Source organism: Polyodon spathula, chromosome 1, assembly GCF_017654505.1.
Source record: "Polyodon spathula isolate WHYD16114869_AA chromosome 1, ASM1765450v1, whole genome shotgun sequence".
Classification (NCBI taxonomy): Eukaryota; Metazoa; Chordata; class Actinopteri; order Acipenseriformes; family Polyodontidae; genus Polyodon; species Polyodon spathula.
In genome coordinates this window covers 75642788-75664741 of record NC_054534.1, presented here as the reverse complement: position 1 = coordinate 75664741, position 21954 = coordinate 75642788, and the positions used below count along the sequence as shown (strand labels likewise).

The window sequence follows — 21954 nt, the reverse complement described above, 5'->3', positions numbered from 1 at the left end:
TCGACTCGAGTTGCATCATCAGTCCGTACTGGCCACGTCTATTGCCAATTGCGCATTCAAATGGATCTTCTCTGCGTTTTCTTCTTTTTTTCTGTGCAAAACAATGCACAGACAACAGCGATCGCCTCCTCACTTGAGTCCACAATTCTCCCGAATGATGTCTACGATTCTGAAATGAAAATAGGCGCAGTCCGCAACAAGATATCTGGTGTAGTGTGTGTAGCTTGCAATCCCCGATCTACAGTGAGAAATCGTAGTTCAATCGTTAAGTGTGAGTGGCACTGCGCCTCCCGATTGCAAAAATCGTGTAGTGTAAGCCCGGCTTAACCAACACGGCACCATAATACACCCACCCTCATTATATCGCCCCTCACTATACTGCGGATTCGGATATATCTCGGTCCAGGAGTTGGCGCCCCATTTTTACTGTCTAACTGCGTATGCCTTAGCTGCAATATACATAGGCACTTAGAATTACTGTCTGTTTTATTTTGTACTGCACACCACAAATAATATACAAAACAATTAAAAACAAAGCATTAATATTGCACTTTTATCATTTACACACATATTGCACAATAACACAAAGCAAATTAAATATCTACTTGCTGAAGCGATTTTTATTTTAGACAGCAATCCACTAGCAAAAGCCACAAGGCAGTGACATCAGCTCCCTAGCAACAAGCCTCCTATGTTGTTGGGGGGGGTTTGTGCATTTGAGAAAGGAGAGGAAGATTCATGAAATTAATTGGAGACTGAAGTTGATGAGAAGCAATTACCCTCCACAGTATGAATTAAAACAGTGTTCTGCTTTTTATACGAAAAATGGGAAAAAGGGAGTTCGGAAAGGATTTATACTGGACCCTGACGCACCCGATAAAACGAGGGAGTGGTTGTACAGTATTTGTTAGCCTATTTGTTTTTCTATGGGTCTCTCACTATATCGCGGCCCTCGATATATAGCGGATTGATACTGGACACCGACACCTGCAATATATAGAGTGGGTGGTGTATTAAAAAAAATAAAAAAAAGTTTACAAAACCCTTGTTTTTTCACAGACCTACCAATAAATAATACAAAATGAAAATCTATATAACAGTGACCACATGATTCACAGCAAAAGGGGAATGTCAGATAGTACTCTTGTCATAAAGTTAAACTACTTAGGAGTTAGAAAGCCTTTTTTTATTTTTATTTATTTAATTTTTTTTCACATACAGAGCTGTAGTGTAGTTTAAGACTTAAGACATTTGTGCCATCTCTTTTTACGAGGTCTCAAACAATAGGAAACAAAATAAATGTGTCCCATATCAATGCCTTGTAGGTCTTTTACTTTACAAAAGTTTTAAATAGCTGTAAGTATGTAAAACACTGGATGTACATCATTTGAATCGTGTACATCTTAATTCACTAGTTACTGCTGTCAGCCCCTATGCCACTACCAGCGTTTTCTCTTTGTATCTCTACCAGTCCGACCCTTCACTAAACACTTTCTTACACATGTTGGAGTTTTCCTGATGGAGTGGGAATTCTGAACCAGGCACAATTTCTCTCCTGCCTTTACGAGAGATGTAATGCTTTCCAGAAGGCAGGCTTTCATACTTGGTCAGGAATTGTCTGAAAATTGACAGACATTTGAATTAAACATATGAACTTCACATCTTTTTTTTTTTTATTTATTTATTTTTTAAACTGCTAACCTTATAAAACAAGTAACAAACTAATCTAATGGTTAATTTCAGGACTCAAGTGTATACCTTTATTTTTGGTTAATAATAATGTAACATTAAATGTTATTTTTCTTTCACAGAAAAATGGTGCAAATTGCATTTTACTGTAAAGGCAATGATAAATCTAGTCTGTTGCATTGTATAATTTAACTCTCTACGAATTAATGTGAAGCAATGATGACTTGGTTTAATCTATTATTTTTCAGTATTTTAAAACTAAAAACAGGACGCTTTAATAATATCAAGAAATACAGGACATTTCAGTATTAATTTACCTGAATGGAAACTGAGCTTTTTCCATCTGCATGCACACCAAAAACGGGTACTGTGAAAATTTCACTGTTGTGATGAAGTCCAGCGCAGTCTCAGTCTCAAAGCTGACTTCCACTCCAGCTCTAACAAAGTCCATATCCACTGTAATATTGCCAGTTACAACCATCGCTCCCCTGTGAAACAGGAAAGACATTTTAACTGTTTGTTAGGGCCAATAATGTCAGGTTCCTTCACCTGATACAGGTGATACTTTCCTTAGCACGTGCACCAATATTTTTTTGATGCAATGTATTTTAAAGGTAATTATAGTATGAATTTATTTTAAAGCAAATGTTATACTATTTCATCACATTTGGATAAGCAGATGTTCAGATAAAATGAAAAATGCAAACAAGTGTGCAAGAATCCACTGTACCCCATCACCAGGAAAATGCACAACAACCTTTCACCTCTAGCACTGGCAAGTGAGGCACCACCATAAAAAAATAAAGATGCATTTAAAAAGTACCAGCAGTTTTCCTATATTTTTCATAAATGGTCCTGTCTTGTCTACTGTACCTTTATACATTTAAGTAACAAATAAAATTTTAGTAAACTGAACAGAAATGTTACAAAAGAGGCAACTAGACCAAGTGGGCAGCTTACTTGTTATTGACACTGGTCTTGGACTCTCTGTACCAGAGGCTGAACTCCAAGCTACCTGAAATGTCAATGGCCAGCCCTCCCTGGAACTCTGCACTGGCCCTCAGTCCAGACTGTAACTGGATCACCTGATGGGGTGGAGAGTTTAAATAAGACTCAGCTCAGTTTACCAGCCACAGCAATACCAGACAGGGGCGAGACCAGCACGGGTCAAATTAAAATGAAAAGGAACATCTACATTAATGTCTACTCATTATTATTATTATTATTATTTATTATTATTATTATTATTATTATTATTATTAAACTGTCATCTCTGCAAACCTGAAATCACAAAGATTATTCGAAGTTAGAACACTATATAGGTCTGAAGCATTCCGGCCTGCTGTTGTGATATATACTACTGTATTATGTTGCAATTAAAAGGAAATTAATCCCAAAAGAAAAGGAATCGTGGTGTTGGCCTGGTTACTGGGAAGACAAAAGTCAGGATGAAGTGGGGAATAGCAAAGGATACCCAGGATATGACCGTGAATAGCCATGGAGTCAACCTAGGGAGGAGTCTACCCAGCAGTGAGCTCCTAAAGTATGACCATTTCAAACACAATAAAGTAATGTTATAGAGTGCCTACCTGTGAGTGGTCCACCAACAGAATGAGACCCTTGACCACATTCATGGGCTCCCCCGTTGCTGAGAACATCTTGGACATGAGGTCACTGTAACCCTTGAAGAAGGTGACTGGCCTGAGCTGCACATCAAAGAGCACAGCAGACAATCCCGAGAAGGACTCCAGGTCCTCCTCCCCCTCATCAGCAGTGGCTGCGATCAGCGACTCCAGACCCTGAGCTTCAATCACAACCTGCAGTATAACAGTGTTTAGGGAACAGCGCTGCCATAACTTCCAATTACACGTTTACACATAACACACACGTGTAACTGTTTTACAGGCTGCATTATGGACACTCCTGTAATTATTGCCTGCAACTACCACTCAATCCAGTCAACTAGTCACCATGCTCGAGCTCCTTGATCGATCAGCCAAAGGTGGTCCTTGGCCAGTTGATGAAGGAGTAACGCTGGGCCTTAGTTACGGTGGAAAGGCTTCCTAGTTGTCATCAATAATGGATTGAAACCCCATTGATTGGGAGGGGGGATTCACTTTTTTTTAACCCACATAAGGACCACATTTACCGGCTAATCATGTAGCAACAACAAACATTGAATTGTCATAGTTAGATATCTGTTCAAGATTCAGACACGCATTTGAAAATTCATTAATTTGCCAAACATAATCAAAGCCACTGTATATACCAGTGTACTAAAGCCGAAAATTACGCAAATAAGAATATGTTGTGAAGGCCTTTCTTTACCCTTGCGAACTAACTAAAACCAAAGAATGCCAAACAATAAAATATTATATCAGACAAAAACATTACAGAAAGTAAACACCACATTTTTTTCATAAACAGCATTACTTTTTTTAGCTATAAGAACAACTGAGTGAAAACTGTCAAATTCAACTTGAATAAAGACTAAATAAAACAAATAAATAAATAAATAAAATCTATCTATATATATATATATATATATATATATATATATATATATATATATATATATATATATATATATATATATTATAATAGATATATGGGATAAATTTCTATTTACCCCCCAAAAGGGGGTGTTGTACAGAAACGTTTGTTTCTTTACATTACACATAACAGAAACTAGGATCACAACATAAAACAAAAAACATAACATTAATCACTATACACATAACTCCCCCTTGCAAACTGGGCCAATGTTGTGAAACCTGAGGCATTTTGGATTGACATCCCTGATCTTTATTGAGAAATGGACACAAATTGAAATCGCTTCCCAAATCTGAAGCAGCACCTGCGATTTTGGTAGAAATCAGCCATTTAAAAAAAACCAAACAAAAAAAAAAACCTGTCACGCGATTTCTGTCAAGGTGGTAAATCGGTGTGATTTGATACGTGTTTCTAATTTCTATCGATTACATAATTTCTGGCAGACACAGCTGTTTTTGTGCTTTGGAATACATGTCAAGCAATGTTAATTTGAATATTCTTTTTCCCAGCACTAAGCAACATAGGTAGCCAACTTCATATAGTTTTTAAGAATACCCTGTTGGCTGGACCAATTAACAGAGACATACAGTATGTGGAAGAAGAACTAATTTCCCCCAAAATAACATCACCCTATTTGTTTAATACCTGGCTTGCATGAAGCTGGGTGTCCTTGCTGAAAGTCTTGATGTCCATGTTACTCCTCCTCAGGATACCAGACCCTGAGTAAAGGATGTCCAAACTGTAGGTGGAAGTGGCGTCCGGATCGCCTGCAACACAGAACCAACATAAACAACCCTGCATGGGGACTGCAGAAAGCAAATGTAGATTGCCTCTTGGTTTATTGACGGTAATAACCAGGGAGACATGACGTACGTGTAATGTAGCCAGAGAAAGCAGACGATGATCCCACTTTGGAGAAACGGTCATAGTTGTGAGAAATCATGTCTCTCATCACTTGCCGAACCACTTTACTGAAACAAGGAACAAAAACATTTTAGGTGCAGATTCACAGGTGTATTATTTGTGCCAATTTTTGCTAAATAAAATATTCAGTCTCAACACTTTTTTCCAGTTTTAAATAAGCTTTACAGAGAAACAGCTCTCTTTTCTGTGCAATGCACCAAGTGCCAGTGTAAGTATTTGCATCAAAAACGTCTCTTTACATTGTAACAGAATGTTGGGTAAAATAGTCGATGGCATATAGGTTGGTTTGCGGTACACAGCCTGTATCTTCAGTGAAAGGAAAATGTAGTCGTGATGCGACATAACAAGACTACAATTCCCATAATGCTGTTAGGTAGCATGGCCGAGCATGAACAAAGACCTGGAAAACATGTCTGTGAAAAGGTATGGTAATACTTCAAGAGTATGTGTTTAGTTACCAGTAAACAGCGTAGCTGTCCGGTGTTAGTTTGAGAACTGCAAAAAAGTTTAGTTAGCACTCCAAATTGGAGTTAGGTTTTTGTTTGTTTACAATAAAGATACAGGTACCAACGTGTTTAACTACAATCCACTTGTGAGCAAGTTTACAGTCCCAAAACAGAGTAACAAGATCACACAGCACGTAAATTTGACATCACTTATCAAATCAGCTTTACTCCCTGAATTATATGCTTCTGTTTCACCTGATTTCCATTACAAGAGAGTAGATGTTAAAACTTCATGCTGATTTGAACTAGGCTCTCGCCAAGATAAGCACCAACTAAGACGTAGCTTTACAGTAAACTAATGTGATCCATATGTGTCTCCATCCATTTGTATTTCCTTCCATATAATGATGTAGATATCCTTCTGTCTGGCGTTAATGGCTGAAGTGTAATTCTAGCTACAGGGATCAGCTTATTTGCCTCCCTGGTGCATCAGCACACACAACGGCTGCGATGCTAGCTCCAGGGATCAACCACAGTGCGGCCTCCCCAGCACATCAGCATGACAACCATCTGGATTGAGCTAAGTAGGGTACATCTCTGGGGTCTTCAAGTGGGCACCTTCCATCCTCAGCGTTTCGTCGACTAGCCCATGACACCTCAAGAGGGCTCGACGGCGATTCTGGCGTCCCAGCATCAACCCCCTCCGTCCCCCACTCAACTCAGCCCAGCTTACTTACCTGTACATCAGCGTTTCTTTCTTTCTATTGTGCTTGAGATCCCCAGCCAGAATCTTTCCGTCTCAACCACAGCCAGTTGCTGCTCCTCTGCTGCTTCAGATAAGTTCTTCACTGTGCGACGCAACTCTTGGCCACTGAATCCGACGTCTCTGAGAAACCGGGCTGTAGAGTGTGCCACAAATCCTCGACAACCCACTTCCACTGGGTAAACCCAGACTCTCCATCCTCGCTGTTCCGCTTCAGTGGCTAGTTGAGCATACCGCAGTTTCTTCCTCTCGTACGCCTCATCCACAGCATCCTCCCATGGCACTGTTAACTCTACCAGGTGAGCAAGGCGTGCTGATCCAGACCACAAGACAATATCTGGTCGAAGGTTAGTTGTGGCAATCTCAGGTGAAAAAATAAGCCGTTGACCAACATCTGCCAGCATTTTCCAGTCTCTAGCAGCTTCCAGTTGTCCTGGGCGAGAATTGGTTTTAACACCTTCTCTTGGTGGTTGCTCTCCTGGGCGGAAGAATATTGTCTTTTGTGTGTAATGTTTTGATGGAACAGGTGGCAACTTATTGGTCAGGTTATGCTTGTCTTCCATTGCTAAGGCCAAACATCGCAGCACCTGGTCATGGCACCAAGTAAACCAACCTGGGCTAAGAGCCACCTTACATCCTGTCAAAATGTGCCTTAATGTTGCAGGTGACGAACACAAAGGACATGAGGGATCCTCTCCTACCCAGAGGTTTAGGTTCTGTGGTGATGGGAGAACATCATATGTTGACCTGATGAGTAAACTGATCCTGCTCTGTTCCATTGACCATATGTCTTGTCAGCCAATCTTGCGTTGTTCCACACTCTCCCATCTCATCCATTCTCCCTGCTTGGCCTGGGAAATGGCCTTTATACACCTCATCCTCTCCTCCTGCTTTTGCACCTCGTTGACTACCAGCTTCCTCCTTTGAGCTGGGGCTGCCTTGTGCCATGTAGGAGGAGCTGAACTGAGACCAAGACCCCCTCTTCCATGCTGAACTTGCCCCATAATATCTCCAATTCGAAGGGCTGCCTTTGCATCTTCCACAGCTTTCTTTGCCGCCCACTTTCTTCCAGTTTTCAACACAGGTGCTGCCTCCCTTACGCATTTGTCACGTGACTCTACTAATGTCATTTCCAGTCTGACCTTGGCACACTTAAATTCCTCGGTTAGAGCGGAAACTGGTTTTATCTACTACTTTGCCTTTAATTATAGAGATGCTCCTTGATTTAGTGGGCTTGAATTGCATTCGTGCCCATTCAGTGTTATTGGTTAATTTGCCCAATAACCGATTAGTGCAGGCTACTGTTGTAGTCATGGTTGTCATGTCATCCATGTATGCTCGAATTGCTGGTAGTCGCATTCCAGAAGCCAAGCGCTCTCCTACTACCCATTTTGATGCCCTAATGATTAGTTCCATTGCCATAGTAAAAGCCAGTGGAGAAATGGTGCATCCTGCCATTATTCCAACCTCTAGGCATTGCCATGTTAACAGTGCAGACAAATTGTAAGTGAGACCTTTAAGATCAGATTAACTGGCTGGCCTTATTCTGTAAAAACTGTAACTTTTTTTAAATTTTATTTTTAAAAGGATAGAGAATTTTAAATATATACATAAATGACAGCTAATTAGTCCAAGTTAATTACCATTCAAATGAGCCGTTGACGATCACTCTACCTGAGAAATGATGTCTGATGTGGCGACAGTGTTTTTTAATGTAAATCATGTATTTTTTCATCGATTTTAACCAAATAAAAAGTTCTGATTTAGCTTATACATAAATTTTAAACACATTCTTAAAAGTTTTGAAATGTGTATATTTTATTGGCACTGCAATAAAAGTGGAGACATTGGCTCCCAGAGTGTAAGGGCAGCTCTGCAGCATACAATGCCAACTCAAGCACTTCAAATGGGCTCATTTAGCTTCAGATTTAGCTGGCAAAATAAATATTTATTTTGTGAAAACGCAGATTTATTTTTTCAGATTTAATTGTTGAACAATAATGTTTTTCAGATTTATCTGGTTAGTAAATGTTGAATCACCAAGTGTAAAAACAACAACAACAAAAAATAGATTACATTTACATGGGTTTTATTTTTTCACAATTTATTTGTTAGAAATGTTAGCTAAACATTGACTCGCTAAGTGTTAAAAAGAATAAATAAATTTAAAAAAAAATTCTCAGATTTATTTGTTAGAAACCCAGATTTAATGTATCAGCTAAATGTTGACCCGCCAAGGTTAAAAAAATAAATACAAACATTAATAGACTGGTTTTAAATGTTGAATTTACGATACGCGTTTTTCAACATTTATAAATTATATCTGAAAGTACAATTTAGAAAATTTGTAAGAATGCGTTCGTTAACATTTATGTACTTAGCTAAATTTGGACTTTTTGTGATTAAATCTAGAAGAAAAATATGCGATTTACATTAAATCTGGAAAACAAACACAGGTTCAACTAAAGTGTCGGGGGGTGTGGGTAGGGGCATATAAAAAGTCTGCGCACCACTGCCCTGGAGCACACAGATTGTTTACTGCAGAAACAGCTGTTACAACAGCATCCTGCCAGCAATTGAACATGGCAACCAAACTGCTGAGCAAAGACTTTGAGCTGTATTAGAGCTGGTGCGCTCTAAGTGGTGGTACCTTACCTTGCTGGCATTTCAAAATGCAAGATATCCTGCACCTTAGAGAGCATGTACTTGTTCATTTCGTGAGGCAGGGATCCAATGGAGAGCATCAGGTTTTTCACCTCCATGTATGTGGGATTGCTGCTGAAAATGAGATCCGCTGCAGCTGTCCTGACGGTCTTCTCATGGACTCTGTGGTTCTGGTGATAGATTCGGTTCAGGGTTTTCTTGACCTGGTAAGTGAAATAAGCCACTGTGAGCAGCAGGTTCACCATGATCAGTGGATTTATTGTATAGTTACCGGTCATATTCTTTTCACACAAATGCAAAAGTAATTTGTAATTTAATCAGACATTTAGGATTTGTTAATTTGGTTTAATAAAATGACAGGAAGGCAGGGGAGAGTCCAAATATTTGTCCCCAATGATCCTTCCTGTATTTATAGAACAGCGTGTAAACAGATGGCACTGTGGAAATGGGGAAATAAAAAGATTATTGGAAAAAGCTTATCAAATAATTTGTGCCATTTACTCATCAGTGTTGGATGAAACATTAAAAGGTACTGTACCTCTTCTGTCATCAAGGACACATCATACTTCTGGAGGGCTGCGATGGCAATGCTGCTGATGGGCCCGCTTCTTGATTCCGAATACTTTGTCAACAGAGGGACAGCTTCAGGTAAGAGTGCATTCTTCAGAGCCAGCAGGTACATCTGGATCTCCGACTCCTCTTCAGTGCTGTCTGGGCCCTCTAAAATCAACTTCTTTGTCTCTACAACAGCCTAAACAGGAAAGAGGGGTGGTAATGACATCCAGATAAGTATGAATTACAACTACAAGTCGTTTTACAAGTTATAAAATGCATTGATCATAAAATGTTATAAACAGCTCATAATACCTTAAATGTAGCATTTAATTTACGAAGTTTCAGTAGTGCTTTTGTAGGCCAATTTAAAAGTATGATTCTTAGAACAAGTTTAATTTCTGATGAGAATTATTTAAAAAAGAAGAATTGCAAGCAAATTATCAGAATATAATCTTCTCACAACAGCCTCAATTTTCCCCCCGACCACAAGTATCCAATAGAACAAACTTACTGGAAGCTCACAGCCTCCCTTCTGACAAAGCTTCCTAACAAGGGCTCCCATGATAATTACAACAGACTCCTTGATGTCATTGCTGCTAATTTTCCCATTCCGTATGCCCTGTTATTGAAAAGAAGAACAGTACATCATGTTAATAAGAACACACAGTATTAAATGGCCAACACCCATATGTCCACAAGAGGCTAAATGATAATTAGCTCCTAACTTGTATTTGTTCATATTTGTGGCTTCAGGGTTCAGTAAAACTTATAATACTTGAAACTTAAAACAAAACAGCATCCAACAGATAACATGGCAAGATTAACTCAACATAGTACAACTGGTCTAATTTTGGTTAGAGGAGGAGGCAGTGTGTTACAATGGTTGGAGCAAGGCACAGAAAATTCTCCTTTGGAAATTCCTCTAATGACCTGCAGTGGTTTATCCTGGTCACGCTGCAATTACCATGCCAACCTTCTTAAGATTCTGCAAGTCTGTGCTGGGGATTTACATAAAACTAGTTTTCTAGAAAGAAACCATTTAATGCATGTTTTCATTCCCACCTCTTACTAACTGACTGCAGGGCTGGGTTCAATCCGAGTTTAGTCTCCGAATAACTCGGTGAACTTGGAACAAGTTTATTACAGCTCCACCCAGCTGAAATGCAGGGCAAAAATCTGACCCTACGATAACAAAGCTTACCATCAGTGCTTTTAGCATTCCCTCATTGGGGTGAGACGCGAAGCCACAGGCATAGAGGAACCTCTCCTGTAACACAAGACCCTCCTCATCGGAGAAATCAAGGAACTCCAGGATAGCTTCTAGCGAGGCCGAGGTTTGAGTTGAGGTAACTGCGTCCACTAATGGAGGGCTGCAAGGGATAGGAGAGCATGTGTAAACTTACACTTGAGACCATCAGTGTTCCATATTAATGATAATACTGCTGCTGTACTTACAGGACAGAGCTGCTTGCACTTGTGAGCACCTGCAGGATCTCCTCCTTCCCTGCTTTCCTCATAGTCTGGATCAGGGAGAGGAATTTTCTGGCAGCTGTGGCATTGGAGAGGCTCTCGGGTTCAAATTCTTTACTGACTGACTGCCAGTGCTCCCAGAGCTGTGAGAGAGAGAGAGAAAAAGACAGAGAGAGAGAGTTCTAATTATACACAAACAAGACTGTTCAAGTTTCTAACGTCAACAACAGAACCATAACAGAGGCCTGAAATACTGTAGTCAAGCTAAGTTTTTTCTTAAAAGTGAAAATTGTAGGGGGTGGGTTTTCTTTATTTGGCACATTTACTTGTAACTGTATAGAGTAGCACAGTGGGTGAAGCTTCAATCTACGCAAGCTGATGACAGCAGAATGCCAAGAATTATGTGATGACAATCTCACCACTACATATGAGCTACTGTAGTTTAAGTAGACTAACAGGGATTACTCAACCTTAATTAAGTATTTATTTGTTGGAAAAGTGGGATATTTCCCATCTTTAAACACCTGGGATTATGTGGAGCATGTCTTGCACAGCTCTGATTTTGTATGCACATGACACCTGCTTTGGCACCATTTTCCCCATTCACATGTGGTTTATGAATCATCAGTCACAAATAGAGGAAACAGCTCTCCATAATTTGTTCCATTTGAGAAGAAATGATCTATTTGAGAGAATAATAAAGTCCCAGGCTACAAACACCTTTAGATAATGTGCAAGTTTACTAATCTGTAAAAAAACATCCTGGGAAATCTTAGCATATCAGCTCTTTCAACACTCTAGACCTGTATGGATGTTTTAGAAAATTAGATTTTTTTTTAAATCCGGGCAGTCCTTAGCGTGTCACTGTGGAAGACACCAGCTGTATCGTTAGCTTTCTACTTGTACTTACAGTGGGGCAGCCTTTGCATTCTGATTCGACTGTTTCAGCTGGCAGGGGGATGGACACATACTTTGGGTCCAAAGTCTTGATTATACTCTTCACTTCTTTTCCAGCTGTTTCTTTGGGTCCAGCTTCAATCTTTACCAGCTGCAACATTTGTCTGCATGATAAAATTATTATTATTATTATTATTTTTTTTTTTGCAAAACAATGCAACACAAGTGAGGAAAAACTGTTTATTCTTGATAAAAAAAACACAAACCCCCTTTTCAAATATGCCCGGCACCAACTGTGTCGAATACGGTTGGGACCCCAAGCTTGTATATCAATACTGTATTTTAAACTTTATTCTTTATTAATTAGCTTGGTGTTTATGTAGCCTATATTTAGAAATAGCAAGCCTGTTCTACCAGGGTCCCATCCAGTTAATAGTGGTATTTCTTTACTTTGATACAATTTTGGCTGTGATAGTCCGTCGCGCATTCAGAGACAGAGTGTGATTCTCCTCGGAGTGTGCCGATTTGATGAACCCATCCTCCAGAGTAAAAACAGTGGCTGATGTGGACTTGCTACTAACTCCCAATACCTAGAAAGTGGGAAAAGGGATCAAAGAAAGGACATTAGTGGAACGGTAGCAAATATAACTGCAGTGCAAAGACAACAGGCAGTCTTTTCACTGAAAATGATTGATAATTAATGGTAACTGGTTACCACACCACAGGATATTTTACACTGCTAACTAAATTAAGAACTGGTAAACTTACAGGTATTGTCTCACTGGGAATTTTAAGTGACTGTAGAGGAATAGTCCACTGTAAGATTTTCCAGGAATAATGACTATAAAGTTCCACTGTTATTAATCTCTCCATTCTCAACTCACTTTTTCTACGTCAATGTACTAAAACGCTCAACTTTTCCATGGAAGACTGACCTTGCTGTGACTTGTGAAGCCTGTGTCAGCAGTCTTGCAGCTGTCCAGTTCCTTGATTCGAGTCACCTGGTTGTGACGACCCTGATAATTAACCTTGCACTTTCCAGACACGTCCTCCTGTTTTCCATGGGGAAAGTGCAAGCTTATGAATAAATGACTACAAGACGATTCATTAAAACAGATATTGGTGTGATGGGTTTCTGAATTCTTAGCGTGGGATACTCCAAGCCAAGCTTCTGCACTATTGTAATTTGCTTGGTGCTTATCTCTCAAAATTTTCCATAACATCTATTGGCCACTACAATTTGATATTGTATACTAATGAAAGAATATTTTTTACAATTTTTGGAAATATACACTAAAACACCATTTAGAACAAATGCAAGCAAGAACACATTAAATATGTTAAATGTTAAAGTGAAAGTTGTCTTTACTGACCTCTTCCCCCCTGCCAGAGCTGAGCTGCAACTGAAAGAGGCTGACCAGACCCCTCTTAATGTTCTTAATGACTGCATGTTCCTTCTGATAGGAATACAAGCTTTTGACCTGAAAACAAACAAAAACCACAGATTATATTTACATTGTGGTAGACTGTGACCCGCGCTACGGTACTGGTTTATACACCCTGTGCAGTAAGAAACGTGCAGGTAAGCAAGAACAGAAATTACAATATTAAATCATTCAAAATTTTAATAAAGTAAATAAAACAAAAGTTGTGGGGCTGGAATACTGAATTTTTGACTCATTTTTTAAACCAATTTTTTCTTCAAAAAAAATGGCCTGCATCTTAAATTCAAGTATAGTGATGTGTGTATTAAAATCACCCACAAAAGATGCGACTGCCGGAGTACACAAACAGCAATGTGACTGGCTGCCGAGAAAAGACAAACAAAAAAGTGCCCTATCTTGAATCATCCATGACATAAAGGCAGCCACTTTCAAAGAAACGTCATTGGCTTCCTGAGGAATTCTAAGAGAATCTTTTTAAATGTCAGCATTTCGTTATTAGGCTCAGTTCTAACAAACAGTACCTGCTTGGAGAGATCGGAAATGCTGATCAGACCCCAGTATTTTTTTTTTCTTTTTTTACATGCCAAGTAATATCACATTTCACAAAAAGGGAGACAAACGTGTGAGTAATCACAGTTGGAAATGAGAAGCAGCGCATAACTGTAGTGCCTCCATACGTCGTTTTCTTGTATGTGTAATTGAGACTGTATCTTTGCAGCTTTATTTGATATTTATTTTTTCTCTAATTGAGGGTGGGACATTTCGGCTGCACCTTAAATTAAAGGGCATCTTAAATTTGAAGGAATACGATACCCATAATCACGCATAAGTAGATTACAATATATGAAATTCAACTTTTGAATAACGCAGTACTTAGAATGCACGTGTTGCTTCTGGCTGTTTAAAAATTATGATAAGGTTTTTACTTAAATCGCGGTAAATCTACATATTTTCTTGCGGGTAGGTTACGGAATTAGGATTTCGCAGACATTTCGCTGACCTGTTTTGACAATATTTCAGAGCACTATAAATGCCTAAAAATAGTGGTACTTGCTTACTTACTAAAACTGAGTGCTGTCATTTGTTAAAAGCAAGCATGCAACATTTCCCAACAGTTGCTGCTGACATTTTCTGTCTGGTGTGGACTTGCCCATACATTGAGACTGCATGTTCTGCATCCACTGAATTGGTTGGAAGGGTAAGGCAAAGCTTTGCAAAGTTATACAGATGTTGGCATCGATTAAAAACAGCCACAAAACTCGGCTACCCAAGGGCATCTGACATACTTTAATAAAGGCAATATATGCAGCATGTTTGTTGTCATGTTATTTGTCCCATCCAATAATTTATTTTATTAGTTCCGAGTTAAAACAAAGAAAACGTGCCTATTCGGGTCTAAAATTCTAACCGCGTTTAAAAAGTAAGCAGCAGGTTGTTTGAAGCGAGGTGGCTGTGCTAGATCGTACCTGTAGTACTGATTTAACTTGGCTACAGCCGACAGGAATACTTTTTTTTATCTGCTACTACTTTTTTTTTTATCGGACTTTCTGAAAGCTGTTTATTTTATGTTCTGTTCAGCAGCCTCTGTAGTAGCCTTCCGTTTAATCTGTGATTCTGAAGCTAAATAGCGATCAATCGTTTTTTCTCCAAAGATACATTACAAGATGTGCAAAACTATTACTTCCATCTGCACGTACAGTTTCTTTGGGAAGCGATCATCAGCCGAAATATATTTGGCTTTTGTTGCTTGGTTGTCCATTTCTGGTCTTTTACCTCCAATGCTGAAAACTATATTTTAACAACCCAAATCAAAACAATGCAGCACTGACTTTGTACTGTACAGTACAGGTCACAGAAAAGCCAGTACAGACGCACCAATAGGCTGATTAAAACATTGTTGTCATTTGAACAGTAAACAAGAACGTTAACTGCTTTGGAGGGGGTTTTTTTGGTTTTTTTTGTAAATGTTATTTGTCTAAGGACTTTTTTTCACCAAAGTGCAATGCACACTGGGTGGCGAATGAATAAAAAAAGGCCATCTACAGAAGTAAGATACGTCACTTGCGTTGTGCAGTAGTTCATTTAAAATGAGGTTTCTTTTTTTTTTTCTCTCCATACTTGTCCAGTATACATTGGCCCCTAAAAGATGTGAATTCAATGGTGACCCCTCAATTTCCAGATTTCCGCGAAATCGCGATTTAGGTAGATCCTTATGATACAGAGGGCACTTCTTGATAGGGACGCCTCAGGAGATGTAAAAATATCCCGAATAAGTGGCTGTCCCAATTAAACGAGAGGCATTTCAGGCAACCTTAGTCACTTTTTTTGTTTCTAAATGAAAAGAAAAATAATGAGATGACATCACATTATGATTAAACGTTAAATGCATCATTTAAAATACGAGCCATTTTTTTATTGCTAAACAAAATGAAAATCGCTGGGTTTTTTTGTTTTTTTTTACTTCTACATTAAATGAAAAAATAATAAAATCACATCTTATCACTAGGCACCTGCGATGTTGACACGCCCACTTTCTTTGCAACAGCGGCCACAGAGAAACCATAGGAGAGTCTTTCAAGAGTACAACATGGTAACCACGTACTCCCTGAACTGTGCTACACGAACATGTCTTGTTTTAAAAAGTGATCTCCGTTCATCATTTGAAAAAACTATCCCAAATAAACGAGGTGACATCCAAATTAAACTACAGAAATAGCATTGGAAAGAACCGCCTCCGAAAGTTGTATTCCATTTAAGCAGAAATCCCGATTATCAGTATTCTGATTAGGCGCCGCCGACTGTATCTCTAACTTGTGTTCATGGGATGACTATACTAAGTTAATGCATACATATGAAGATGCTGTCCAGGATAAAAAAGAAAAAAAAAGAAAAAAAGGTGATCAGATACATCCACACTATATTGGGACACCAGGAACATGCAGGAATACAGTATTTACTGTTAATTCCAAAGCAGCATCCCAGAGATGCTACATTACAGTGGTACTTTGCACTGGAAATGAAAGTCCACCGCAAATGAGGATCACTCCAACAAATCCTGGCACATATGATTGCTCAATATCCTAAACTTTGAACTTCAGGGTCCAGCAACCCAGGTTTTTTCTTTTCACCTTGTGCACAGCTGTGGACTTTATTCAGTGACACAGTGTTTGTTTCATATGCCAAGTATGTAACCTGTGCTTCAGATAAATAGTGATTAAAAAGCAAAGACCACGACACATCAACAATCATAAACCATTATATGGCCACGTGGACTTAATGAATGCATCCTTTACTTAATTTTAAAGCTTGTACAACAAAGTAAAATAATTTTTCTTACTACAAAGAGCAAAAATAGAAAAAGACTCTTAAATAAATAAAAGATATTTCAATTTAATTTCTTTTAAACCCAAAGCTAAGACTAATGTTTTGTTGCCAGGGATTCCGAGACAAAAACAAATAATACAAACTAAAATAATGACTAAAATAGTAACAGTGTAAGTAAACAGTAAGAATAATAAACAACAGAATAACACAAATAAAAAAAGATGATAAACAAGTTGCTTTTACTTTTAAAAGAAGCCTCGTGGTGGTCTGCATTTTAAAATTACAGTCCCTTATAAACTATTTATTATCCAAATAAAAAAAAAATATATATATATATACCTTTAATTTCTTATAGTTTCCAAAGTAGCTTCAACAATCTTTCGTATGTTTATACTGTGAATAAAATAAAATACACTTTTGAAAGACACCAAACCTTGTATTGAAATAAAAAATAAAATTAAACGTGTTCAGCAATAAATGTACAAAAGTGGACAACTGAGCAAAAAGCCAACTTGAAATCAGCAAACAAGAGATTTATATTAAAACAACGCTAGGCTGCACAGGAGGCTCCCCCTGTAGTTTATTTATTTATTTATTTACTTATTTATTTAATTTATTTTCAATGAGGGAAACTTTAGTTTTTCTTAGTGCGCTTTACAATAAACAGTTTATTCCACTACGGGACAGATTTATCAAGACCGTTACAACAAAATGCTTTTACAGAGTAAATGCGAGAAAAAAATAAGAACTCAAAATTTTGGCATTCTGCATACCAGAGCTGGGTTTGGGAAAAGCCAGAGGAGGTGGACCTCAGAACTTTTGCTGACAGCACTGCTGTCTGAAGCCTCAAATTCACTACGGCAGGGTTTTAATAAAGTCTAAAAACTGGCTTTTCTAGTATAACTTAATTTTCCAACATATATTATAGAAGCATGTTTGAAAAAAGCAGCTACAAGTTTGGAGTAAGCATGTTTTACTTTAGGCAATATACAGTTTTCAATTAAGGCTGTTTTATCAATAAACAGCATCTCCAACGATAAACAGTGGCTGTTTCATTAATACAGAAAATGCATACAACCTATTAGATCACTAGAACAATACTGGCTCATTTAGAAATATACAAGAGCTAATCCTTTACTGATGAAAGTTCCAAGACAATAACAATTGTATTTTAATAGGTGAGAAGGAGATTAGATAGTAGACTGCAGTCTTCTATAAACTCACATAGACCCAACCATATCAACATAACAATACACCTGCCCTAAAAAGTTGTCACTAATAAAGTTAATAATTTTTTTTTTTTAATGTGTCAGTTACAAATACATAAATAAGTATAGTTGTGCCATGGACAAGTAAAAAAATAAATAAATAAATAAATAAACAACTGAAACCAAATGTTTCTGAAGCACAGCTATTAGGAATAAAACAATACCTTTACTGATGGACACATTTTCCAGAGTTCCATACCTTTCCAAAGTTCAAGTGAAGGATAAGTGGCTTTTCTAGAGCTGCCAGATTGTCTTTTCCCAGGATGATTTTTGCAGACGACCCCAGGAAGATGTTTCTCTTGTCGTCACGTTTGTTCACATTTTCAATCTTGATGTCACTCATCTAGAGAGAAGACCAGTGTCCACAGCAACACTGGTTAACCATTCTCCACATTAAGAAAAAGCGCAGGACAGGGTAAGATGTTTTCTAGGGATTGTTTTTTTCCTTTCTAATGGAATTAGTATAGGATACTAGTACAGAATTAGATAACATTTAACAATTTTGTAAATAACATACTATACATCTCTCCCCTAATCAGTATTGGGATTTAAAGACAGATGTACAGGTATCTTTCTATGACCGCAGATTATGATACAAAGTACATTCACAAATGATTAGCCAATTCCCCTGCCAGGGTAAGCAGCAGCTGGGTTTCTGCACTACTGTTGTGTGAAATAGACAAAAATACAACTGCATTTCAACAAGCCCGTTTCCCCTACAGAACACATACCGACATTGTTATGAGCTGCTCATCTTTATTGCTTGGATTTCTCCAAACTAAGTTGACGTTGACGCTGGTTGAAATCCTATAACCCGTGTTTTCCTCAATCGTCCCTTTGGCTCCGTCCAGCAGCACCTCAGCAGCATAGCTGTACTTATACAGTTTTCCATTGTTGAGTCTCGGTCCAGCTGTTTGGTCTGAAACTTCAAAAAGGAATACATTTATTTAAAATGTAATTATTGCAGTTTCTCTTTTCATAACCAAACATTCTGAACTGGTTCTTATTGCAATTACACAGCTACCAAGCCCATAAACCACGTCTGCAATTACAAAAACCACCACTGTGTTACTCAAAGCTCCAGTCATGTATAAAGTCAGATACTTGCACGGCAGGGCGAAAACAAGGAAGATATTAATGCAAAACAAATGGACATAAAAGCACATTGATTAACTGTCACGGGTATCCATTTTAAAACGTCAGAAAATAGTTCTGTTTTTACTTGCTCAATACACGCAAGGGCTATTCATAAGATTTTAGGAAGAACATGAAATCAATCAGACAAACAATGCTAACAATTTTGATATTTACCCTTGTAACAGATACAGTTCAACCCTTATTCAGAAATCCTATTTTCAACATTTTGGTTTAAATGTTTAAAAGTATGCATTACAGAATGTTAGCATTCTTACGTTTTCTGTTGAAAAAAATAAGTAAACATATAACAGCAGTAAAAACACAAATAACTGTAAACAAATAAAGAAGATACACTTCTCTTGTTATCAGATTATTTTCACAAAGCTATATTGCTACAGCTCTTCTGTAAATGCAAACTAAATCACTCAAGTCATTGCAGTTCCATTGATCAGTCAGAGTGGGTGGCAGACACATCGAATACCAGTGTACCTCACTGCTTGAGTGCCCTTTCAAAGGGTATCAGTAATTATTTTTAAAGGCAATATACAGTAACATGTTCGTAAAGGACTGCTTGCTACTTATTAGCCGTGCCTTTCTATTGAAGTCATCTTCAACACTTTATTTTGGAATATCTAAATATCTCAAAGATAATGCTTTAGATGCTAAAGCTGTTGTTGCTTCCAGATACCTAATCACTTGATGCATTGTAGTTCAAACTTTTGCATAATATCGGTTCCACTGAACTAAATAGTTTTCCTCAATTTGAGATGGGTCGATGGGGAGATAATGACATTTAGAAACACCCATGGGCCTTATGTGTTGTAATGAGAAACTGAGTTTTCAAAAACACCTGTGAAATATTCAGATTTTGTAATGCTTGATCAGTTTAATGTGGGTGTCAATATAACCTAACAATGGCATCCTTTCCCCTTAATATTAACCTACATTTACTGAGGAGACAACAGTGATTTGCTTACATCCTTTCAAATAGTTTTCTGTACAAGCAGCAAAAGGCCTACATTTTAAACCTATGATAGCTCACATATTAATCGATAAAAAACCTGAAAACTCAAGAAGCTCTAAAAAAAAAAAAAAAAAAAACACTTCATAGTTTAAAACACACAAGTAAAGACATTAGACATTTGTATGCAATACAGTAAACCCTCTCTATTAATGCTTGCTATAAAAGGTAAGGTAATTCGCTGTATTTGTACTGTTAGGAGCTCCCTTCATTCATCTACTGTAGATATACTGGAAGTCTATACTGTAGGTACAGCATGAATAGGTTTATAAACTTGACATTTCCATTGTAAAATATAATAAAGTACACCAACCATTTATATGCACTATTGACGTGTTACATTAGATTTTAAAATGAATAATTCCAACATTCATAGAACTAACAAAACTTCAATATTGGCAAAACAAGGCAATACTAAACCACGTGACCTTAATGCTACTGTACTGCTGAGTTACACTCACTGGGTTTACTATCATTAGAAATTTAAGGAATACTCACCTTTAGCAGCAGCAGAAAATTGAGCAAAGCCTAAGCAGATGAGAATCAGATTTAGCCTTAGCATATTTAAGATTATTCGATTTCAATTTATTGCAACAATCTAGCAGCTCATTTAAAACTAACGCTGGAGTAACTGAAGTGAAGTTTTCAGAATTAAGCTAATACAAAGCAGAGAGCCCCTCACAGATCGACAGCAATATAAATAGTTTGTCTTTCTAGACGGAATGGGGGTCAGATTCCAAACTCCACGCACACGTACTAACCTCACACAATGACCTCAGGTAAATGATTACATTTGGGAGATCAGGGATTTTCAATTAATTTACTTGCTGCATTAAGTAACCACCCGCCCGATGCAAACATAATACTACTACTACTATTAATAATAATAATAATAATAATAATAATAATAATAATAATAATAATAATAATAATAATAATAATAATAAACACTCTCATCTCATCGCTTAGCCGTAGTTGAACCTGTTTCTTTTTAATACAATGTTTAAACAAAGTCCATACTTCTATGTCAATGAAAGCCAGTTCGTTATATTTCTATTAAGATGCTTTACAAATACATCTGAAAAGTTATGGATCAGCTCTCTCACAATACAGTACTAAAAACCTGTCTCAGTTGTGTTTGTATCCCCACTTTTCTACATTATTATGACTTTACTGTATTCAATGAGCTGGCCATTTAATAATAGATAAGCATCGCAAAAATATTTAAACTGACAGTTCAGCATTGAGGAAATAGTTTTACAGTTTATTCCATGAACCTTTCACCTACTTCTTTTAGTCCTCTCCTGTGTGTAAGCAGTTGGGTCAAAGTAGCTCTGGTGACGTCACGCGTTCACGTTGCAATGCAATACGTATCAAAAGCTGAAGTTATTAATTTTGTTTCTAATTGTTTTTATTCACATTTCTAGTAAAATATTCCGCTAATGCACAACTATTTCACGTTCTAAATAACACGTTGGTTATATTGTAACAACTACAAATTAAATGAGGGTTTTGTTATATATAAATACACAAAAAACATAATTGATTTTTTTATACAGACAGCTGAGTGTAGTTATCGATTTGTAGCACATTTAGAAATAATAATAATAAAAAAAAAATACTTGTGTTAACTTGTCTACAAGATAAGCACAGTTGCTTTGTAAACTTTTAGGATATCAATAAATACAAATTAAGGGTTACATAGTCTGCTGTTCACTTTGTGGGGTCTGTAAGCTGCAGTACTGTTTTTTATACGTTTCCAAGCAATACTTACTTGCTACCTGCATTTAACCATGCT

General features: G+C 37.6%; 1 protein-coding gene across 2 annotated transcripts; it reads right to left on the bottom strand.

Moving 5' to 3' along the window:
• Positions 1-753: 753 nt before the first annotated feature.
• LOC121322428 (microsomal triglyceride transfer protein-like) lies at positions 754-20958 on the bottom strand. Of its 2 annotated transcripts, none has more exons than XM_041262369.1 (18): positions 20655-20958; positions 18730-18923; positions 18198-18341; positions 13335-13442; positions 12897-13013; positions 12412-12551; positions 11975-12125; positions 11050-11207; positions 10796-10964; positions 10106-10213; positions 9578-9790; positions 9031-9242; positions 5116-5213; positions 4888-5009; positions 3279-3506; positions 2650-2774; positions 2007-2177; positions 754-1618 (listed from the first exon to the last, which is right to left on the bottom strand). In XM_041262369.1, the coding sequence occupies exons 1-18, from the start codon at positions 20716-20718 to the stop codon at positions 1465-1467; spliced, it is 2676 nt and encodes an 891-aa protein (XP_041118303.1). In that variant the 5' UTR covers positions 20719-20958; the 3' UTR covers positions 754-1464. The 2 variants fall into 2 exon arrangements, with proteins under 2 accessions (XP_041118303.1, XP_041118314.1); XM_041262380.1 differs by having other exon boundaries at positions 18730-18917.
• Positions 20959-21954: the final 996 nt, after the last annotated feature.

Excerpts from the sequence above, each read along its gene's own strand:
- LOC121322428 (XM_041262369.1), bottom strand. The coding sequence starts at position 20,718 with ATGCTAAGGCTAAATCTGATTCTCATCTGCTTAGGCTTTGCTCAATTT. Across the intron at positions 5,214-9,030 it reads CATTTTGAAATGCCAGCAAG|TAAAGTGGTTCGGCAAGTGA; the intron begins GTAAGGTACCAC and ends TCCTTGTTTCAG. Across the intron at positions 3,507-4,887 it reads CCCAGCTTCATGCAAGCCAG|GTTGTGATTGAAGCTCAGGG; the intron begins GTATTAAACAAA and ends GTTATACTGCAG.